At 49.6% G+C, this 20,183-nt stretch overlaps 2 protein-coding genes across 3 annotated transcripts in view; both read right to left on the reverse strand.

Moving 5' to 3' along the window:
* Hnrnpm (heterogeneous nuclear ribonucleoprotein M) overlaps positions 1-370 on the reverse strand; it is a 42,968-nt gene extending 42,598 nt beyond the window's left edge. The window contains exon 1 of one of the 2 annotated variants that reach the window (XM_076849693.2): positions 211-370. In XM_076849693.2, coding sequence (XP_076705808.1) covers positions 211-323 — 113 coding nt within the window. In that variant the 5' untranslated portion in view covers positions 324-370. The remainder of the gene's footprint in view (positions 1-210) is intronic. The other variant, XM_076849683.2, reaches the window with a different exon arrangement.
* Positions 371-2,185: 1,815 nt separating this feature from the next.
* On the reverse strand, positions 2,186-19,396 carry Marchf2 (membrane associated ring-CH-type finger 2). Its single transcript, XM_076871877.2, has 5 exons — positions 19,297-19,396; positions 15,245-15,472; positions 8,023-8,218; positions 5,888-6,097; positions 2,186-2,798 (listed from the first exon to the last, which is right to left on the reverse strand). Exons 2-5 carry the CDS (start codon positions 15,418-15,420, stop codon positions 2,640-2,642), a joined length of 741 nt encoding a protein of 246 aa, XP_076727992.1. The 5' UTR covers positions 15,421-15,472; positions 19,297-19,396; the 3' UTR covers positions 2,186-2,639.
* Between the last annotated feature and the right edge of the window lie 787 nt (positions 19,397-20,183).

Consider the following 20,183-nt stretch of genomic DNA (forward strand, 5'->3'; position numbering starts at 1 on the left):
GAGACGGGACGCCTGCCGGTAGGGGGTGATCCTTCAGCGCTCCTAGGGCCGCGCGGCTCCCCTCCCCGTAGCCTAAGCCACCCCCGCACTCGGCAGGGGAAGTCCAGGGACGAGGCCGCGCCGAGGAAAGGCCGCCAACAGACCTAACGGAGCCGTTGCCGGCCGTCCCGAGGGAGCCCGCCCCGGGATAACGACCCATGGAATACTTACCCCTTCGGGCCCGGAGCCCCGTTGCCACTCGGCACGCCGGGCGCGCCGCTCTCCTCCTCCATTTTGGGCTCCGTCGCTGCCACCTCTGCCGCCGCTTCGACCCCTGCCGCCATTTTCTCCGCGTCTGGGCTTTGTGTGAGGGAGCGGGCTGCGCGGCGCTGCGCCTGCGCGCTCACGTGACTCGGAGCGACCAGTAACGCCTGCGCGCGACACGACCCGCTCCCGCTTCCTCCGCTCCTGCCCCGGGCCACGCCTCTGGCCAGGCCACGCCCCCGCCGGGCACAGGCGCAGACCCGCCGCTTTGGATTCATTCATTCATTCACGCAACAAGTTTGATTTAAAACACTTACCCGACGTTCCGCTTGCGCTCCAAGTCCTGTGGGGGAAGCATCTGTCTCCCCTTCACACCTACGTGTACACACCTGGACCTAGTCACGCCCAGCTTTCTGTAACCAGAGCTGGGGAGAGGGACAGCGAAAGTTCTGTCTGGAGGTTCCTGGAAGGTTTAGAGGACTTTTTAGAGATAGGCTAACACCACATTAAAACTTTCTTCTTGATGTAATTTAAACTATTAGAAGAGAAGTACGAAGGCTTTTTTCTCTTCTTGGCATACCTGGGGCACCACACTCCAAAGCTGGCCTGAGGAGAAATAGGTGCAAGACTATGCAGATTGCTGAAGTGAGGGGCACCCTCAAGGACCAGCACAGCTAATGTGTTTGGAAGTAATCCTGTGTTTCTGCAGACCACCAGCGCACCACCCACCCATTCCTAGGACACTCTGCCTACCTCTCTGATCCCTGCCCCTTAATCACACTGTTCCAACCACAAAGTCCTCTACTCTGTTCTACAGGCCAAGCAAGTCTTGGTCTATGCACTTTGCAAAACTAGCTTCTCCTTGCCCTCCCAGTCAGGGCAGAAAAGGTTTTTCTTTGTGGGTGAGCTATGTATCAGGCAGGAATTTGTGCAAAACACAATAAGAAGGGCCAGACACTGTATAAGATCCATCAGGGATGTCTGACCTTGAACCAGTGACCCCATTGCTCTGATGCTCAATTTGCTCATCTGAAAGTAGAGTTAATAAGAGACTCCAGAGAACCCACATTTAGGGGCTTCTCTGAGCATTAAAAGCAGGCCACTGTTGAGCCCTGGAATGTATAAAGCTTGGCATGCAAAAAGCGCTCAGAAATAGGTGCTGTTATTAGCATGACCACATTCTGCTTCTTTCCTGAGTCATTGTGGAAGGTGGGGCACAAGGCTCAGCACTGAGGCATTGCAGACCTAGAGTTCCCAACTCAGCTTCCTAAGGCTATAGAACCTCAAAGGTTTTCTTGCACTGGGCTTCAGTCTTCTCACCTGTAAAATGGAGATAATAGCTATTCCTACCCCAGAGGGTGATAGCAAGAATCAGAGAAAGGGAGGATTTCTGAGAAGGCTTAGAACTGGACCTCATCCATGGTGACCTCTCATAAGTATGGAGAGTATCAAGATTACTTAGTGAGCATAAATGGCCCAGTATAATATCTGAAGCATGGGAGATGCAAAATGAGTGGAAACTGTTCTTAACTGTTATTTTTTCTTTTTGGTGGTGCTGGAGAATGTAACCCAAGACTTGCACATGTTAAGCATGTACTCTATCACTGAGTTATGCCCCAGGTCCACATGTATTTTTTTTAATATTTTTTAGTTCTTGATAGATCTTTATTATTTTTATTTATATGCAGTGCTGAGAACCAAACTCAGTGCCTCACAATGCCAGGCAAATGAGCTACCACTGAGCCACAGCCACAGCCTCATATAGATTCTTAAAATCATTTATTACATAACCCTGCTACCTGCTCTTCACTTAAAAAATCAGACTTTGCCTCTTCCTGTGGGCTTCATAATGGATCCCTCAAAATAAGCCAAGCATTATTTATTCTTTACCTCCATGGAGTCTTTCACTTTGAGTGACTTAGAAATTTAAGTAACGAGTCCATTTTGTCCAGCAAGGGCTCCTTTTATTCATTCAGGGATGGGTTTTTGAAACGCAGTGCAACTTCATAAAGTCAAGGGTGCCAGGAGAGTGAGCCTGCCAGGTGCAAGGAAGCAAGAGAAGCTGGGACCTTCCAGCCCAGTGGGCACCCTTGATGCATGGCCACAGCTGCTGGCCCAGGAGGTGCCAAATGGACCTCAGAATGAGATCAGGGTGCCTGCTCCATCTGAAGCTCAGGATCATGTCCATCTGTCCTTGTCATGAACAACAGTGTGCAAAAAACATAAAAATATGTTCACATAGGATCATAGAATAGGCTCCACTTGGCATGGCTCTTGGCCTAGAAAGCGTTCTGGCCATGCAGGAAGGGTTGGGCAGTTTCTGTCCTTCCAAACACCAGGGCATCACCAGCTGCCTCTGGCCTATCTACTGCCACAGGGCCCCTTCAGCCTGGCCTTCACACAGGCGTCTCCTCTGCCACCTTTTTCAGGAGTCCAGCTGCCAGTGGGGAGTGGTGGGAATCCTCGGAGCCATCTGTGTCCCGGATCTTCAGGCGGACTTTCTGGTTGGTCCTTCTCCACTCAGAGTACAGCTGGCAATGGTATCGGAAAGAGACCTGCAGGGCAGTTCTGTAGTGGGTGGGCAGGCCAAGGCAGCCCCTACCCCCCAAGGGAGGAAAAGGGCCCCATGACACCTGCCTTAGCCTGATCCATGGTCCAGCTCCCATTTTCAGGAGCACAGCCAGCAGGCTGTGCACACAATCACCCACTGGCTCTCCTGGGATATTCTGCTTGAGCTTCAGTCCTACCCACCCCAGCAGGAAGCAAGGCACTCCCTTTCTGTGTCTGGTAGGAGTGCAGTAATTCAGCCTTTTGCAAGGGATTAATGTCAATCAGTCACAAAATCACGAGAATTTGGAAGCAACGAAGATGTTCCTCAATAATGGTGGTGCATCCAGACAATGAAATATTATTCGGTGCTAGAAAGAAGTAAGCCATGGAACCATAAAGACACAGAGAAACCTTAAATGAACATGACTACTTGAAAGAAGCCCATCTGAAAAAGGCTATGTACTGTATGACTCTATGACATTGTAGAAAAGGCAGAACTACGGAGAGAGTGAAAAGACCAATGGTTGCCAAAATCTGTGGGGAAGGAGGAGAGGCTGAATAGGTGGAGCACAGAGGATTTTTAGGGCAATAAAGATACACTCTGAGCCTGGTGCAGTGGCCACGCCTGTAATCCCAGCAGCTCAGGAGGCTGAGATAGGAGGATCTCGAGTTCAAAGCCAGCCTTAGCAAAAGTGAGAAGCTAAGCAATTCAGTGAGACCCTGTCTCTAAATAAAAAACAAAATAGGACTGGGGATGTGGCTCAGTGGCTGAGTGCCCCTGAGTTCAATCCCTGGTACTAAAAAAAAAAAAAAAAAAAAAATGATACAGTCTGTGATACTAGAAAGGAGGAAACACCATATATTTGTCAAGGTCATAGAATGTACAACGAGTGAGCTCTACTGTGAATTATGAACTCTGGGTGATAAGGATGTGTCCTGGCATCAATGTGCCACTCAGTGCAAGATGCCGACATTGGTTTGGGGGCGGGGAGGGGGGGGTGGACGCGCACTGCACAAGTTGTGGGGACAAAGGTGATATGTAGAAATTCCAGTATTTTCTGCTCAATTTTTCTATCAGCCCAAAAACTACTCTAAAAAATAAAGTCTGTTTTTCAAAATTAAAAAATGTCAGTGGTTTATAACCTTTGACCAAGCAAGTTCTCAAGAAATATAAGCAGAGTTATTTACTACCTCGTCCCATTTCTCTTTTTATAAAAGCCACATGAAATTACTTATATAGTTATTGTTGGTTGAAAAGATAGAGCAGTTATACTCAGGAATAGAAGAAGCAGAAGACACATCACTGATACTTGAATCATATTTTTGTTGAAAGGGGTAGAAGAAGCAGTAAACTAGGAATCAGATATGTGAGAGTCGTGGGTCAAATCATTGTCTTGGAATCTTTGTTAGAATCTATAAAATGGAGCTGGACACATGATCTGCAGACAGCGTATGTTAGCAGGAGGGGGACTTCAAATGAAATAGTGATGCAAAAGTGTTGGGAAACAAATCCCCTCTATAATTTCAGATATGTAGTATCAATTGACTTTATTAATGATATCACCATCATCTTATGTTGTCACCGGGCAATGTACCATGTTTAGTTCTGAAATGTCCATTAAAATAATTGAGAGGGGCTGGAGATATGGCTCAAGTGGTAGCACGCTCACCTGGCATGAGTGAGACACTGGGTTCAATCCTCAGCACCAGATAAAAATAAAATAAAGATATTGTGTCCACTTAAGGTTAAAAAAATAAATATTTAAAAATAAATAAATAAAAATAAAATAATTGAGAATGCAAAAAAAAAGAAGAAAGAAAGAAAGAAATATATGCAGGGTTGGGGTGTAGCTCTGTAGAAGAGCACTTGCCTAGCATGAATGAGGCTCTGGATTCCACAGCCAGCACAACCAAGAATAAACAAGGAAATAATTGCACAGGTGGTGCCCAAAGCACTGTTCATAAGAGGAAAAAAAAAAAAAGGAGTGGAGGGAGAGGGACACACAAACACTGGAAAGAATCCCAGTGTCTGTCAAAAGGGATTGGTTAAGTAAATATAGTACACCCATAAAATGAACGACTGCTGGGAGGCTGCATTTTTTTCTAAAGGATGTTAGCAAAGTAGAAAAAGAAGCAAAACAGTACCTATGGCCAGTTTCAACCTATTTGTATAAAAAAAAAAATACAATCCTGTGTCACTTAACAATAGGGATACGTCCTGAGAATGCATCAGTGGGTAGTGTTGTCACTGGGCAAGCATCTTCGAGTGTGCTGACACAATCTAAGGCAGGTTTGGTGTTATTAGGCAATGTAAGCTTTTGGGACCATAGTCATACATGTGTTCTGTTCTCCAAAGAAATGTTGTTATGCAGCACGTGACTTGTATATGCTGGTGGATACACTGACATCTACTTCTGGAAAACAGGCATGCTGGTGTGCACCCATAGTCCCAGGTGCTCCAGAGTCTGAGACCCTGAGCCCAGGAGTTCAAGTTCAGCCTGGGCAATGCAGTGAGATCCCATCTCTTAAAAGAAAAAAGACCTCTTTTGTTTTGGGGGACGGAACCCAGAGGCTCCCTCATGCTAAGCACGGGCTCTGCCTCCAAGCTATACCCCGAGGCTGAAAAACATTTATGGAGGAGACTACCCCACAGCTGAACAACAATGGTTATGGCTGAAGGATAAGATGGACTCTCACTGTGTTGGACACACTGGCTCTGAACTCCTGGGCTCAGACAACTCTCTTCCCTCAGCCCCGAGGAGCTGGGATCACATCCCTGCCTCTTGCTCAACCTTTGCTCCTCCCTCCGTGGCCCATGCCCACTCTCTGACTTGGAGCTTAAGGACTCCACTCAGGAATGGTGATCAGATGCCCTTACGCCTTTGAAGCAGAAGGCTCACACTTGGCTTGGGGCTTCCCTGGACCTTTGCCATGCTCAGAATCTGGAGCTCCACGAGATGCAGGGTGAGCTCGGGGGAAGCTTCCACCCAGGGCCACCTGCACAGAAGACTCCCAAGTCACTGACCAAACCCCTGGCCCCGCTGCTCATAGCTGGAGCCCCCCAGTTGCCTGCTCCCTGGCTGGCAGCACTCACCAGCGTCCAGAGGACATAAATGGTGAACAGGGCGATGGTGAGGGCAATGAGCCCCACGGCCTCAAGCCGACTATGGAGCCGGAGGTGGTCCTGGGCTCCGCGCAAGCACAGCCAGCCTGAGATCGCAGCCAGTGGTGTGATGAACAGGAAGCACACCATGTCGCAGCACAGCGTCCGCTTCTCTGTCCGAGGCCCTGGGTCCTTCAGCCACTGCAGGGAGCGAGATGAGGAGAAGCAGGGTGTGGAGAGAGTGGCCACGGGGCCAGAGGTGGCCCGGCCTGGACCGTCCTCCATGCTACTTTGTTTGTTTGTTTGTTTGTTAGGGACTGGGGATTGAACCCAGAAGCACTCTGCCACTGAGCCACATCCCTAGCCCTTTTGATTTTTAGTCAGGGTCTCCTAAGTTGCCCAGACTGGCTTCCAACTTGTGATCCTCCTGCCTCAGGCTCCCCAGTAGCTGGGATCACAGGTGTGCGCCTAGCTAGGTGTGCGCCTAGCTAGGTGTGCGCCTAGCTGTTGAGCAATGGTGAACCACTTTTACCTCCATTTTACAGAAAGGGAAACAGACATGGAGGGGTTAATTCGTTTATGCAAATTAATACAGCTATATAGCTTTCCCTAATCCAAAAATCTACAATCCAAAATCTTCCAAATTCTGAAACTTTTTGTGTGGGGACATATTGCCATAAGTGAAAAGTTATATACCGTGATACTTTGTTTCATGCATTTAATTATTCAAAATGTAATATAAAATGAAGTTCAGATTATGTGTATAAGGTGTATATGAAACACAACTGAATGTCATACTTTGACTTGGATCCCATCCAAGCATTTCATATAAGGGATATTCAACCTGGGGTCCACAAAGCCAGCTAGGACTGGAACCCGGGAAGTGGTGCTCCAGGGCCCAGCACCCTTGGCCACCATCTGACATTGTCTTCTGCAATCATGGACCAAGAGAGATAGGCACTGTTCAAAAAATTCAGTGAGTGAGACAGAGAGGGTCCCTGCTTTCCCTTGCAAACAGGGAAGGTATGAATAGGATGGATACTCAGGGAAGAAAAGGCCTTGATGAGGAGATTGGAATGAACAAAAGAATGGCAGTCGGATACAGAGCTCCCCATTAAAGAACAGCGGGTGCAAAGGCCCTGAGGTAGGCATGAGAGGCCTAGACAAGGTGCACTGGGGAAGAGTACTATTCAGCTGGAAAATGAGGACCAAAGAGGAACAAGAGGGGTGTTCAGGCAAGAACTGGACCTTCCCTCCCAATATCTTTCTGGGGTCCCATAGACTCCCGAGCTTACTGTGATGGCCCTGACTACTCTAGGGAGTCTCCTCATTCTCGGGGTTACATTCTGCTCTTCCCTCTCCAGCCCAGTGACATCCACTCTGCAGTTCTCGGCCACCCCACGCCAGGCTGGGCAGCACCCAGGCAGGCTCAAGGAGAGCAGCAGCAGTGAGGTACTGCCACGCCTGGGAGTGTCCTGTCTTAATCTGACTGTCACATTCAGGCTAAAACCTAAGTGTTTGAGTGCAGGTCACATAGCCTGGTGTGGCTGCAGCCACTTCCTCCTAGGTCACTCTGCTCCTCCTTTAACTCGACCCACTCCAGCCACTCAGGCTTTGCTGGGAGTACTGAAGTCGGCTTGGCCTTGGGTCCCTCACACCTGCTGTGCCCTCTGCTGGCACTACCCTTCCCTGGGCTCTTTCCTCCCTCAGGTCTTAGTTTGGGGTTCACCTCCTGTCAAGGCCTCTCTTGACCCCCAAGTTGTTGTCCCCTACGTGCCCTACCCTTTGCAACACACTTTCGGGCCACGTCATTGATTGCCTGGACTTTCATCTCTATGAGCACTGGCCAAATGGGCCTTTGTCAATGGCTGGGTCCCCAGCACCCGACAGGCAGTGGGCACACTGGAGGTGCTCAAGGAGTGCCTGCTAGTGACAGAGTGAACCTGAACAGGGAGCAGGCACGGTGGACCTGCAACCTCAGGCTTGGTCCCCCAGCCCCATCCACAAAGTCTGCCCAGAAGGCAGTAGGGAGGCTCGCCCAGGGAGAAGCTGATTCCCCAGGGCAGCCCCCATCTGTGCCCCAGGCCTCCTTTCCTCCCCTCCCCCACTCAGGCTCCCAAGGGTACCTCTGTGAGAGGTCTGGGCCGCTTTTCCACTGCAAACTCCGTGTGGCACAGCTCGCAGTAGCTGGTGTTGGATGAGGAAAGCCACTTCTCCAGGCAGCTCCTGTGCACGGCGCCCAGCGTGCCGGCGCAGCCACATGGGGACAGCAAGCTCTCCCCATTTGCTCCCTCATGGCAGATCCGGCAGAAGGGACAGTCACTGGATTACAGAGATAGGACCCATGAGCAATGACGGGGCTTCAAGCCTACACCTGCTTCACTGCACACTCTTAGATCACGAACTCATCGTTGCCCTGCATTGGCATTTGTTGAACTCCTATTCATCCTTCAATACCCAGCTCCAAACAACCTCCTGTTTTGGAAGCCTTCTCAGACTCCCACAGCGGGAAGGATGTACTCCCTCCCAGGACTCCTGGGGCATTGCAGGCCCAAGGTGAGTATCTGGAGTACCTGCCTGCCCAAAGTTCTCTCTTCCAGTAATACCACCCTCAACTGTTGGTTCTCAAGAACCAGGGCAGAGCTGATGACATCTTGATGACCTTAGGCCTGACCAATGAGAACATCATACATCCCATGTTGTGGGGGGACTGACTCAGAGGAGGGCTCATGTGATGCAATCAGAGCCACCAAGAATCAACCTCTAAAATGACCACCCCCTCCAACACCAAACAGCAAGGCTGGCAGTAGCTTAGAGCTGACTGATGCCAGCACAGAGGGAAGGAGCGCCAAGAACAGGCAAGAGGACTTCCTTTTTACTCTGTTTCATCAGTACTGGGGATTGAGCCTGAGGCTGCTCACTGCTGAGCTGCATCCCAGCCCTTTTTATTTTGATTTTGAGGCAGGATCTCACTAAGTTGCCCAGGCTGACCTTGAACTTGCTGCCTGCACCTTGACATGGCTCCTCCAGCCTCAGCCTCCAGAGTCACTGGGATTATAGGCGTGTGCCACCACGCCTGGAGGGGAAAGGCAGATTATTAAAAACATCTTTAGAAACCCTGGATATAACCGCACCTGAGGCCACACAGCCTCAGAAACCTGTGTATCCCTAGAGAATTGCTCCTGGGCTCCTCTGCCCCTGTGAGGGGGAAAACAGAGAAAGCCACCCACAGAGAGCTGCCTTGGGAAAGTCTCCAGCCCCCACCTTGTCTCTGGGGAGGCTAGGTCCTTCCTGAGGCGGCTCAGGAGGCAGAGGTGTGGCCTCAGTGAGCCCAGAGGCCATCCAGGCATGAGTCATTGTTTTCCAAACACTTCGGCCCAGAAGCAGAGGTTGTCAGGAACACACAAAGGACGCTGAGTAGGAGAGCTGTTTTCCAGATAAGCCAGTTTCCCTCGGAAACTGTTTTCGGTCCCTTTCTCAGGCTTTCCTGCTATGGGGTGGGGCCTGGCTGCTTTCAAAAGAGCCCAGTACATCTGCTTTTGGTCAGCCCTAGCCCCAAGCTGCTATTCTCTCTAGCAAAGTTAAAGGGCAAAAGGCCTGCTCCTTTCCAATCCCGCACCCTGATCCTGCCCCCAACCCCCCACACAGAAGTTCCCCGGAGACAAGCCCTCTCCAGAAACCAACTCAGGGAAACGGAAGTGGCAAAAACCTCAGTTTGTAGTTTGTTCTGGGAAATCCTGTAAAACTCTGGAAGGGCATTCAGAAAAAACAAAAAGGGGATCCAGCACGGTGGTGCACACCTATAATCCCAGCGGCTGGGGAGGCTGAGGCAGGAGGAAGTTCAAAGCCAGTCTCAGCAAAAGCAAGGTGCTAAGCAACTCAGTGAGACCCTATCTCAAAATAAAATACAAAATAGGGCTGGGGATGTGGCTCAGTGGTGGAGTGCCCTGAGTTCAATTCCTGGTACAAAAAAATAAATAAATAAAGTAAAATTGATTGAGCACTTACTTGAACTAGACACTATTCTAAGGGCAACATCAGGATTAATTTGTCTCATTCTCACAATGAGCTGGTAAGAAAAGTGCTTGTTACAGTTTAGATCTGCACTGTCCCCTGAATGCTCATGTGTTGAAGACTTGGTCTCCATTCCAGCCATGCTCAGACTGGGACTATTGGGAAATGATTGGATCCTGAGGGTTCTAATCACATCAGTGTATTAATCTACTGATGGATTCAAAATTCAAAGACATTACTGGGAAGTGGCGGGGGAAACTACAGGAGGTGGGACCTAGGTGGAGGAAGTAGGTCACTGGTGGAGGGGCCGTCCTGGACAATACGTTAATATTTAGAGACAGGGTCTTGCTAAATTGCATAGGACCTCACTAAGTTGCTGAGGCTGGCTTTGAACTCATGATCCTCCTGCCTCAGCCTCCTGAGCTACTGGAGTACAGGCGTGCGCCACGGCGCCCAGCTTAGAAGGGTACATGCTGATCTTGGTTCCTTCCTTGCTCTGTCTCTCTCTGCTCCCCAATGCTAGGACCTGACAGCTTCCCTCTGCCACCTTCTATCATGATGTCCTGCTGTCACCTCAAGCCCAAAGCAGTGGGGCCAGTTGACCATGGACTGAAACCTCCGAAACTGAGACACAGTAAATCTGTCCTCTAAGTTGTTCACGTCAGGTATTTTGGTCACAGCAACAGAAAATTCACTATGGCAGTATTCATTTGATTTGGCCCCCATTTTACAGATGGTAAACTGAGGCATTCTGACTTGATCATGTGAACTCACAGCTAGACATCTACAAAGCCAGATTTGAACCAAGAAGTCTCGCTCCAGGGCCTGGGCACACTAGGCTGCTTTGCAACACTGCCTTCTGCAAATGACAGGCAAGAGAAATGGGCTTTGTTCATGAAATTCTGGCAGGGTAATAATGCAAGGGACACAGCCGAGAAGGCAATGGGATGGAAGAGCAGGTGAGACATCCACAGACCTGGTGGAGCTGCCCAGCGAGCACTCCAGGAGCAAGAAAAGGTCAGTGTGAGTGACAGAGAAAGTCCCAGGGAAGAGGGCAGGCAGAGGGCTGGGGATGCCAAAATGCTTGAGGCAGCTTCTAGAAGGGGCTGGGCTCACTCACAGCCTGTGGGGCAGACAGCCCAAGGTACAGAGAGGCAAAAGGCACCCAGATGCTGTACCCGAGCCTGTGGGGACTGTCCTGGGTCATGGAAACAATTCCTCCTTAGACCTTCTCCTTTGATCTCTATAGGTTTCTGAGTCCAAAACTCTCTGCCCTGACTAACCTCTGCCAAGATCTTTGCCATGTGCCCCCAGGATTCGGGGTCTACTTGAAGACACATGAAGGCTGCATATTTACAGTCATGGAACTGGCCAAGGTGCTGGGTATGATATCTTTGAGTCCTGTGCTTGCTGCTCTCAGTAGCAAGCAGAAGCTCCCCAGGAGAAGTTTTGGAATCAGCAGCAGGATGGTGACCAGCTGTCTGCAGCCTCTGCCAAGCCCAGGGCCATCCAGCAGCAGGGAAGGACCCCTGTTTACCCTTGGGAGGATTGGTCAGGAGGCTGGAAGGAAGGTCACATTCCTGAATGCTGACCTTTAGACAAACAGGGGCATTTGCTCTATGGAGGTCTGGATGGAGCACCTCTCCCCTGGCTGGACAGGCTTGAGTTGAGCTGCTTCCAAAGGCAGATGGGAGATGGAGAAGGAGACCCTCGGAGAGCTGAACTGCACCGCAGGCAATGAAGCCAATGGGCAGACCCGGGAGGGCCCTGTGGTCTCAAGGTGCCATGCTGTCCTGACCACCAGTCGCATACCAATTGGACAGGACCCGAGATGCAGTACAAGTTGATCAAGGTCAAGAGCAAGAACTGCCAGACTGCTCACTGGGGTCTCTCAGAACCATAGGAGAAGGTGCAGCCCTGGGTTCGAGCCTCAGTTCCACTCAGTGACCTTGGCAGGTGTCCCTCTCCCTTGAGGCTTCAGTTTTCCCAGGTATAAAAAGGGAGAGTGGAGCCTGTAATCCCATGGACTCAGGAAGCTGAGGCAGGAAGGTCTCAAGTTCAAGGCCAGCCTCAGAAACTTAGTGAGACCCTGTCTCAAAATTTAAAAAAAGGGCTAGGGTTGTGGCTCAGGGGTTAAGTGCCCTGGGTTCAATCCTTGATACCAAAAAAAAAAGGAGAGCAGGCCAAGTGGGGGTCACTCACTGGATCAGCACTTTCCACATACACAGCTCTTCAGAAATCCTACATGGGGACATTCTGCTGCAGTAGGCCTCCTCCCACTGCCCTGCCCTGGCAGCCCTGGCTGGGAGGCCTGGAGCCCAACAAGGGTCTCCTTACTCCCCGCCTGGCTCTACCAGCACAAGCCCCTTTCTACCTCCTTTTTGTTTATATGCATGTGATGCTGGGGACAGAACCCCAGGCCTGAGCATGCTCATCTCAGGTTCTGCCACTGAGCTATATATACACCCAGCCCCAGGGCTTCTAACAGAAATGGAGACTAGTAAGCTAAAACCTCAGAGAACGCTCAGAAGCTCAGAAAGAGACTACCCGATCTGATCTGGGCTCAGACAAGGAAGGGACACCAAGTGAAGACTTAGGGAGCAGCCCTTAGTTCCCTCTCCAAGGGCAATTCAAGGATTCTATTTGCTGCTTGTAATTTTATCTAACTTATTGGTTTTCGCAGTGCTACGGATGGGACCTTCACATGCTATGCAGGCCCTCTACCACTGAGACGTACTCCCAACTCCTACTTATTTTTATTTTTTGCATAAAATGCTTATGAATGAATTCTGACAGTACAACATGGACGAACCTTCAGAACATGATGCTCAATGAAACCAGCCAGTCTCAAAGAACGTACTGCATGATTCTACACACAGGAAGCCCCTAGAATCATGGGATCCACAGAACAGGATGTAGTATGGTGGGAGCCAGGGGTAGGGGATGGGAGTTCCTGTTGAATTGGACAGTTTCAGTGTGGGAAGATGAGAGACTTCTACAGATGGTGGGTGGGGACGGCTGAACAAGAATGTGAACGAGCTTACTGCTCTGAACTGTATGTTTAAAGTATTTAGAGTGGTAAGATGAATAGTATTATATATTTTACCACAGTAAAAAAAATATCGAGAAAAAGGAGCTTATTTATTAATTTTGTATGAAATAAATATAATATGTAAAACTTAAAAAAGTGAAAGAAAAATAATTTACAATTCTATTCCCCTAGCCAATTTGGTGGCTATTTTAAATCTAAGTGAGTTAAAATAGATTTAAATGTCAATAGCTGGGTACTGTGGCACATGCCTGAAATCCCAGCATCTCCAGAGGTTAAGGCAAGAGGATCACAAATTCGAGCAACTGGGCTGGGGATGTGGCTCAAGCGGTTGCGCGCTCGCCTGGCAAGCGTGCGGCCCGGGTTCGATCCTCAGCACCACATACAAAGATGTTGTGTCCGCCAAGAACTAAAAAATAAATATTAAAAATTCTGTCTGTCTCTCTCCTCTCTCTTAAAAAAAAACAAAAAAAACAAATTCGAGCAACTTAGCAAGATCCTGTCTCAATAAATAAAAGGCTGGAGACATAGGTCCATGATAGAGTGCCCAGAGATCACACACACACACACACACACACACACACACACACACATATGTGTCCAACTACAACTAACTAAATATATACACACATATATACATATACACACATATATACATACACACACACACATATATTTTTTATTTAGTTAGTTATAGTTGGATACAATGCCTTTATTTTATTTATTTATTTTTATGTGGTAATAAGGATCGAACCCAGCGCCTCACACATGCTAGGCAAGTGCTCTACCGCTGAGCCAGTCCCCAAAACAAAATAAATGTTCATGGGGTTCCCTTAAAACTCTTCCTAGCTGGGTGCACCCTGGAACACACCTGTAGTCCCAGCTACTTTGGAGGATCACTTGACCCAGGAGTTTGAGGTCAGCCTGGGCAACATGGTGAGGTAGCATCTCTAAATAAATAAATAATCCTTTTCCTTGGAACTGATAACAACTTGGCAAACCAGACAAGTTGAGCTCATAGAAGGTCAGGAAGACGAGGCTCACACTGAGGTTTGTTTTTGCTTTTACTTTTGTCTTGTTGGTGCTGGGAATGGAACCCAGGGCTCACGCATGGTAAACACACACTCGACCGCTGAGTGGAATCCCTGGCCCCTCATGCTGAGTTTTAAATATAGATAGTTCCCAACTTAAAACAGTTTGATTTAAAAATTTTCAACTTCACAATGGTGTGAAAGCAATACACATTCAGTAGAAATAATCATTTGAATTTTGCATTTTCATCTCTCCCAGGTCCTCTGTCCCGATGCTGGACAGCAGCAGTGACCGGTGGTTCCTAGACAGCCACAGGTTACCGTGGTGAATAACAGAGACTCTACTGTGCTGAGCACACTGTTTCTAAGTGACGCAGCTCAATAGGTTGGGGATGCAACAAATTTTTTTAAATTTTATTATTATGATTATAATTTTGGTAAAAGAGATTGAACTCAGGGGCACTCAACCACTAAGCCACATCCCCAGCCCTATTTTGCATTTTACTTAGAGACAGGGTCTCACTGAGTTGCTTAGCACCTCACCATTGCTGAGTCTGGCTTTGAATTTGTGATCCTCCTGCCTCAGCCTCCCGAGTCACTGGGATTACAGGTGTGTGCCACTGCGCCCGGCACAATGCATTTAACTTGTGACATTTTTAACTTATGATGGGCTTATCACAATGTAACCCCATTATTGATCAAGGAACATCTGTGCATTTTATCAAATGTTTACTAAGTAGCAAACCTCACTTTCTAGGGATCATGGCATCATATTCCCAGAACAACCCCAACTTGAAGGTGTCCCCATTTCAGAGACACAGTGGTGAAATAACCTCTGGGGACACTCCAAGAGAGACAGAGGAGTCCGCTCAACGTGCATGGGCAGTCTATACTCCTATAGCTCCCTCCGCTGCTCCCATAAGCTGGAGTTACTTGCCAACACATAACCTTCAGATTCTGCATAAGAATCCGGAGTTTGGGCCTAGCATATGTGAGACCCCAGGCTTGACCCCCAGCCCTGCCAAACAAACAAACAAAAAAAGAATCTGGAATTTTGGCTTTTCCTAAACAATCAGACCTGGCTAGCCTGCCTTTCTGCTTCCGCGTGGTGATTACCATTTGGGCTCTTCTCTCTGGTGTATTCACCGCCTGGCCTTTTTCAATGGTTGGACTTCTGACCTCAGACTAGGAAGAAATCATTCACCACAGAGAGAAAAAGGGACAAAGGCCAAGAACTACACAGTCACCACTTACCTTGGTGTGTCCAATGCCCGGATGACAGTTGAAAGGAGCCGGCCATCCCTGGAAGTCACCTGAGCCACATACTGGGGTGGCCCAAGGCCTGTGGCCTCCACAACTTTGGAGAATGCAGGGCTGCCAGAGCAGTCACACAGGGAGCCAGGGAGGTGGCAGCAGTCACCTGTCGTCATGGCCACAGGGAGCCCTGTGTCCTCAGGGCCTGAGGCCCATGGTCCCAGGAGCCTGAGAGGTCAGCAGAAAGATTAAGGACAAAGTTATGAGCCCAGTGGACTAGGGTTCGATTCCCCTCTTAGCTCTGTACAAAGATGTGCCTCTTTGAACCTCAGTTTGCCAGATCTGTAAAATGGGGCCTTAAGGGGGAACCGTGAAGATGCTGAGATGACACACACAACCTAGTCCAGGCCAGGCAGACACTAGGCGTTTGGTTGCATTATCTCTCACTTTCCTAGGAAAAGCCATGCCGGGCCTCACCTTCAAAGCCACACACATCACCTTTACAGACTTGGAAATGCCATCTGACACTTATTGAGGACCTACTGTGTGCCAGGCCCTGTGACAGATCTGTGCCAGGACCAGAACTATCCTGTGCCTGCTAACCACTTAGTTTTGGTCTCCGAGGATGGGACTGGGCTCAGAGCAAGAAGCCAGCCTTTGACTGGAGCAGAACGGAGCTGGGAACTTGGCCTCACAGACCTGAATGGTGAGTCATGTTGACCCAACTTAGTCATGGTGTTTTTTTAATTTTTTTTTTTTTTTTTTAGTTGCAGATGGACATAATTATTTATTTTTATGTGTTGCTGAGGATCAAACCCAGTGCCTCACACATGCAAGGCAGGTGCTCTACCACTGAGCCCCAGCCCCAGCGCCTCATGGTGTTTTTAACTTTTCTGGGGTGTATGTGTTTTGGGGGTTAGCACCTAGCACCTCACAAATGCTAGGCAAGCACATTACCACTGAGCTACAGTCCCAGCACTTTTTATTTTGAGACAGAGTCTTGCTAGGTTGTGCAGGCTGGCCTCGAACTTGTGAGCCTCCTGCCTCAGCCTCCTGAGTTGCTGGGATTAGAGGCATGAGCCACCGTGTCCTGCTGGCTCATGGCCTTTTGTCAGGCTGTACATACCTTGAGACCTCAGGTCACCAAGGAAGTGACACAGGCTAGAAAGGATGGTGGCAACCTTTGACCCCACCAGACCAGTAGCTCTGAGCTATGCCTTGGTCCCCAAGGGGAGTCTATGGGAACAGTTGGAGCCTTGGGTAGCAATTCTGAAGTCTGTTCTGGTGACTGCAGCAGAATTCTAACCTCTGCCCCACAGTCTCAACAGCAAAAAGGAAGCATAGGTAGTCCCCACTGCTCGCGCGAGACTTGAAATAGGGCTTCCAGATCCCTATGCATGCTTCCCTCTGAGAATATCATGAAAGTAACAGATGTCTCTAGAGAGGGTCCCTTGATGGCAGTACAAGTGTCTGTTCCCAACTTGTCTAATACCTGGGGACTTTGTCTCCATGAGCAAGGTCCAGAGCCTGAAGCAACCCATGTAGTATTCAGAAACCAAGTGAGCAGCCAGTTGGGCACTCGTTGAAGTAACCCCTCCATCCCAAGTCAGCTTTGACCAGCTGCTGCCTGTCAAAGTCTGAGACCCAAAGAGAGGAGTAAAATCCACATACATTGATTGACTTTTGGGGTTGCAACAGTCCGTCTGCTGGCAGACAGTGCCCTCCGAACAGCTCAGCCCAAAACCCACCATGTCTGAGCCTCCACAGTTGGGCCACTGTGGCCAGATAAGCAAGTTATCAGCTGAAGGCAGGAGAAGCTGGGGAGGAAGGCTGCATGTCTGAGATAACATCCCTTGGGCAGGCCCAACATGTTGTGTACACTGCTGTCCCTCCCAAGTGCTTACAACCCAACTCCTGCTCAGAGATCAGCGGAAAAGCTGCTGGACCCTCCAGGCGAATGCATGTGGAAGGCAGTCCAATCCTTTGCTCTTTCAAGGGTCAGTCTTAGCATTTCTCTGTACAGCTGGGCATTACAAGAGTCATCGTAGCTCCTGTAGATTAGTCCTATCAGACTCGGGGACAGGGGGCAACAAACTGGTAAATCTGTTAACACCAGGCCCATAAATCACCAAAATAACAATAGCAGTTAAGGTTTATCAAGGATTGGGCACTGTGCCAAGCAATCTACCATCTCATTAAACTCAAAACAGTTCTTAGAAGTGTCCCCTTCAAAGGTCACCTCCCTGGAGAACCCTTCCCTGCCACTGAAGTCCATACTACTACCCTCATGGCATGAAACCCTCTCTGAAACGGGCTATTTGTTCAACCTGCTTAACCATCTCTATCATCCCACACCTCAGTGAACTCTGGGAAGTATAGATTTGGTCAGACTTGATCCCTGCAGTCCCCAAGTTCCCGACCCTGTGTCTGGCAGAGAGCTGTGCACACACTGTTGCTATATCTGTTTCTCAGCACAGACTGTGAGAACATGATCTTGTGACCCTCAGGCCCTGGCCTGCTAGCCCCCAGGGTGAGGTTCAGAGGCTATAGGTCCATGAAAACCATAGAAGCTTGGACTTAAAAGGGGTCAAACTTGAAACTAGATAGAAGAATAGGGAGGCTGCAGGTTAGACTTAGCTCTGGAGCTGCTGAAATTAACAGAATATCTTGGGCAAACTAGGCCCAGTGCCCAGGAAATGAGTTTCATAAAATCTTTACAACAAACCTATGGCATAAGTTCAATAATTACCTCCATTCAGCCACGGAGGGGGCTAAGGCTACTAACCCAGGGAAGAAACAATGCTAGGATTTGAATTTAGTCGTGAGTGGGTCTGGGCCTTAAGAGACCTGGTTCTTTAAATCATGATTCTACCACTAATGCTGTGGACCCTAGTTCAAGTTACTTTACTTCTCTGGACCTCACCTTTCCCCTCTGTCAAATCTGATGGAGCTAGTAGACTAGGGATCTCCTGAGAAGAAGCCTCCAGGCTAGTCTACCTTTGGCTAGGCCTGCTTGGAATGACACTGGGGCACCCAATCTTTTCCATGCCTGCCTGACCTCCTTTTCCAAAGGGCAGGAAATTGAAGAAAGAGCAATCAGAGGGCCTTAAGTCCCCACAGTGTGATCTTGAGCAGCTACATCCCTCTCTTAGACTCAGTTTTCTCATCCGTAAAATGGTAGGTCCACAATGATACCTAGCTTGTCAACCAGTAATAAGAAGTCAATAAATATTAACTCTGATATAATTACCATCATCAGAGCTGATGGGAAGATTTGATGAGAGGAAACAGTCAGCACCTGGAACATGGTAAATGCTCCAGTCTTGGCAGGGCTCACCATTATTGTTTTTTAGGATAAATGTAGAAGCTGTCCAAATGCATTCATTCCTCATCACTCACCATAGAGAATCTCCTGTGTGCCCTTCAGCAGTTCCATGGCCCTGCATCAGCAAGATTCTAATCCCAGCTCTACTTCTTATTTGCTGTGTGACCCTGGGCAAGAGACTTAACTTCTCTGACCCTTGACTTCCTCATCTATGACAGGAACCATTTCTAGCGCTTACACCTACTCGGGTTCCTGGAGGACTGAAGGAGCAGCTAGTCATGTAATTTCTGCCGACCCTGTTTTGTGCACCATTTCAGCACAGTGCACTCTGTCCGAGCAGCTTTATGCACACTGCCTGACTCGTTATAATATTTACTACTCTTCACGCAAAGCCCCTCTAAAAAAGGTTAGGGAAGGACATCAGCCACTTATTGACTGCCTACTGTGTGCTAGGCGCTTTACTCATCATCAACCTCCTGAATCAGGTTGGCGCTGGGATGACCCAATTTCACAGAATGGGAAACAGAGGCTCCAAGAGGCTCCTACTGTGTGACGAGGCCCAGAGGCCTCCCGAGGCTCTGAGATGGAAGTTAATGTCCCCGCGTCCCAGGGGAAGGATGAGGCCAAGGGTCCGAGCCTGTCCCGCCCGGGGCCCGACCTCGGGTCTCGAACCCGGGATCTGGGACCCGCCTTCGTGCTCTGACCCTACTTGCAGTCCCGTGCTTACCTGATCCGCGGCCGGGCCGGGCGGCCGCGCAGGGCCCTCAGTTCGCCCTGGCCCGGGTCCCAGCCCGGCCCGGCCCGTCTGCGCCGCTCGCTCGGCTCCGGCCGGCACCTGCGTCCGGGCACCGCCCGCCAAGCCGACAGCGCCGCGGGCCAATGACGACCGCCTCTCAACTGCACTAGCCAATAGGCTTACATGTCCCGCCCCGGGAGGCGGGGCCGGAGGCGACAGGGACGTCTTGGGTGGTACCCGCCCCGCGGCGCCGCGGCTGGTGGCCCCGCCCCTGCCGCGTCCTGGTTCCGCCCCCAGCCCCGGCTCCGCCCCTTCGCCAGCCAGGGCGGTAGCGGAGCCGGCTACGCCACCTGCAGAACAGCCGTGTTGTAAGTAAATAGGACTTTACAGAATTAAACATGACACTTGCCAAGTGATTTGTAAGTGTTCATCACCTCCCTTACACTTCTCGTCGGAGGAGAAACCTAGGTAGCGGGGTTAGGAAGCCGTGGAGCACTCCAAAGCCAACTTCACTTAAGTGTCACTCATGAATTCCCGCGACAGATCCGTTCAATAGACAGAGCAGACATCAATAGGAGGGATTGCAACGAGCCAGGCACTGTGCTAATCGCTGGTGACAAATATTAACGTAGACAAATAATCGCCTCGTGGACCTCAATCTGGTCAGTGAGACAGACATTGGTAATCAACTTTTTTTCTCACAGTGCTGGACATTGAACCCAGATCCACGTGCATGCCAGGCAAGAGCTCTGCCACTAAACTATATCCCCAATCTTAATGTTTTTGAAGCCAGAATATTTATTGCCTTACTAGCTATTGAATTTTGGGAGGAGGGGCCCTGGAGACTGAATCCCCCAGTGCTCTGCCACTGAGCTATA

This window comes from Callospermophilus lateralis, chromosome 1 (genome assembly GCF_048772815.1).
Source record: "Callospermophilus lateralis isolate mCalLat2 chromosome 1, mCalLat2.hap1, whole genome shotgun sequence".
NCBI lineage: Eukaryota > Metazoa > Chordata > Mammalia > Rodentia > Sciuridae > Callospermophilus > Callospermophilus lateralis.

Coding starts and splice junctions, on each gene's coding strand:
- Marchf2 (XM_076871877.2), bottom strand. CDS start 15,420: ATGACGACAGGTGACTGCTGCCACCTCCCTGGCTCCCTGTGTGACTGC. Junction 8,219..15,244: donor CGGGCATTGGACACACCAAG/GTAAGTGGTGAC, acceptor TCTGTAATCCAG/TGACTGTCCCTTCTGCCGGA. Junction 6,098..8,022: donor GGCCCAGACCTCTCACAGAG/GTACCCTTGGGA, acceptor CGCTCCCTGCAG/TGGCTGAAGGACCCAGGGCC.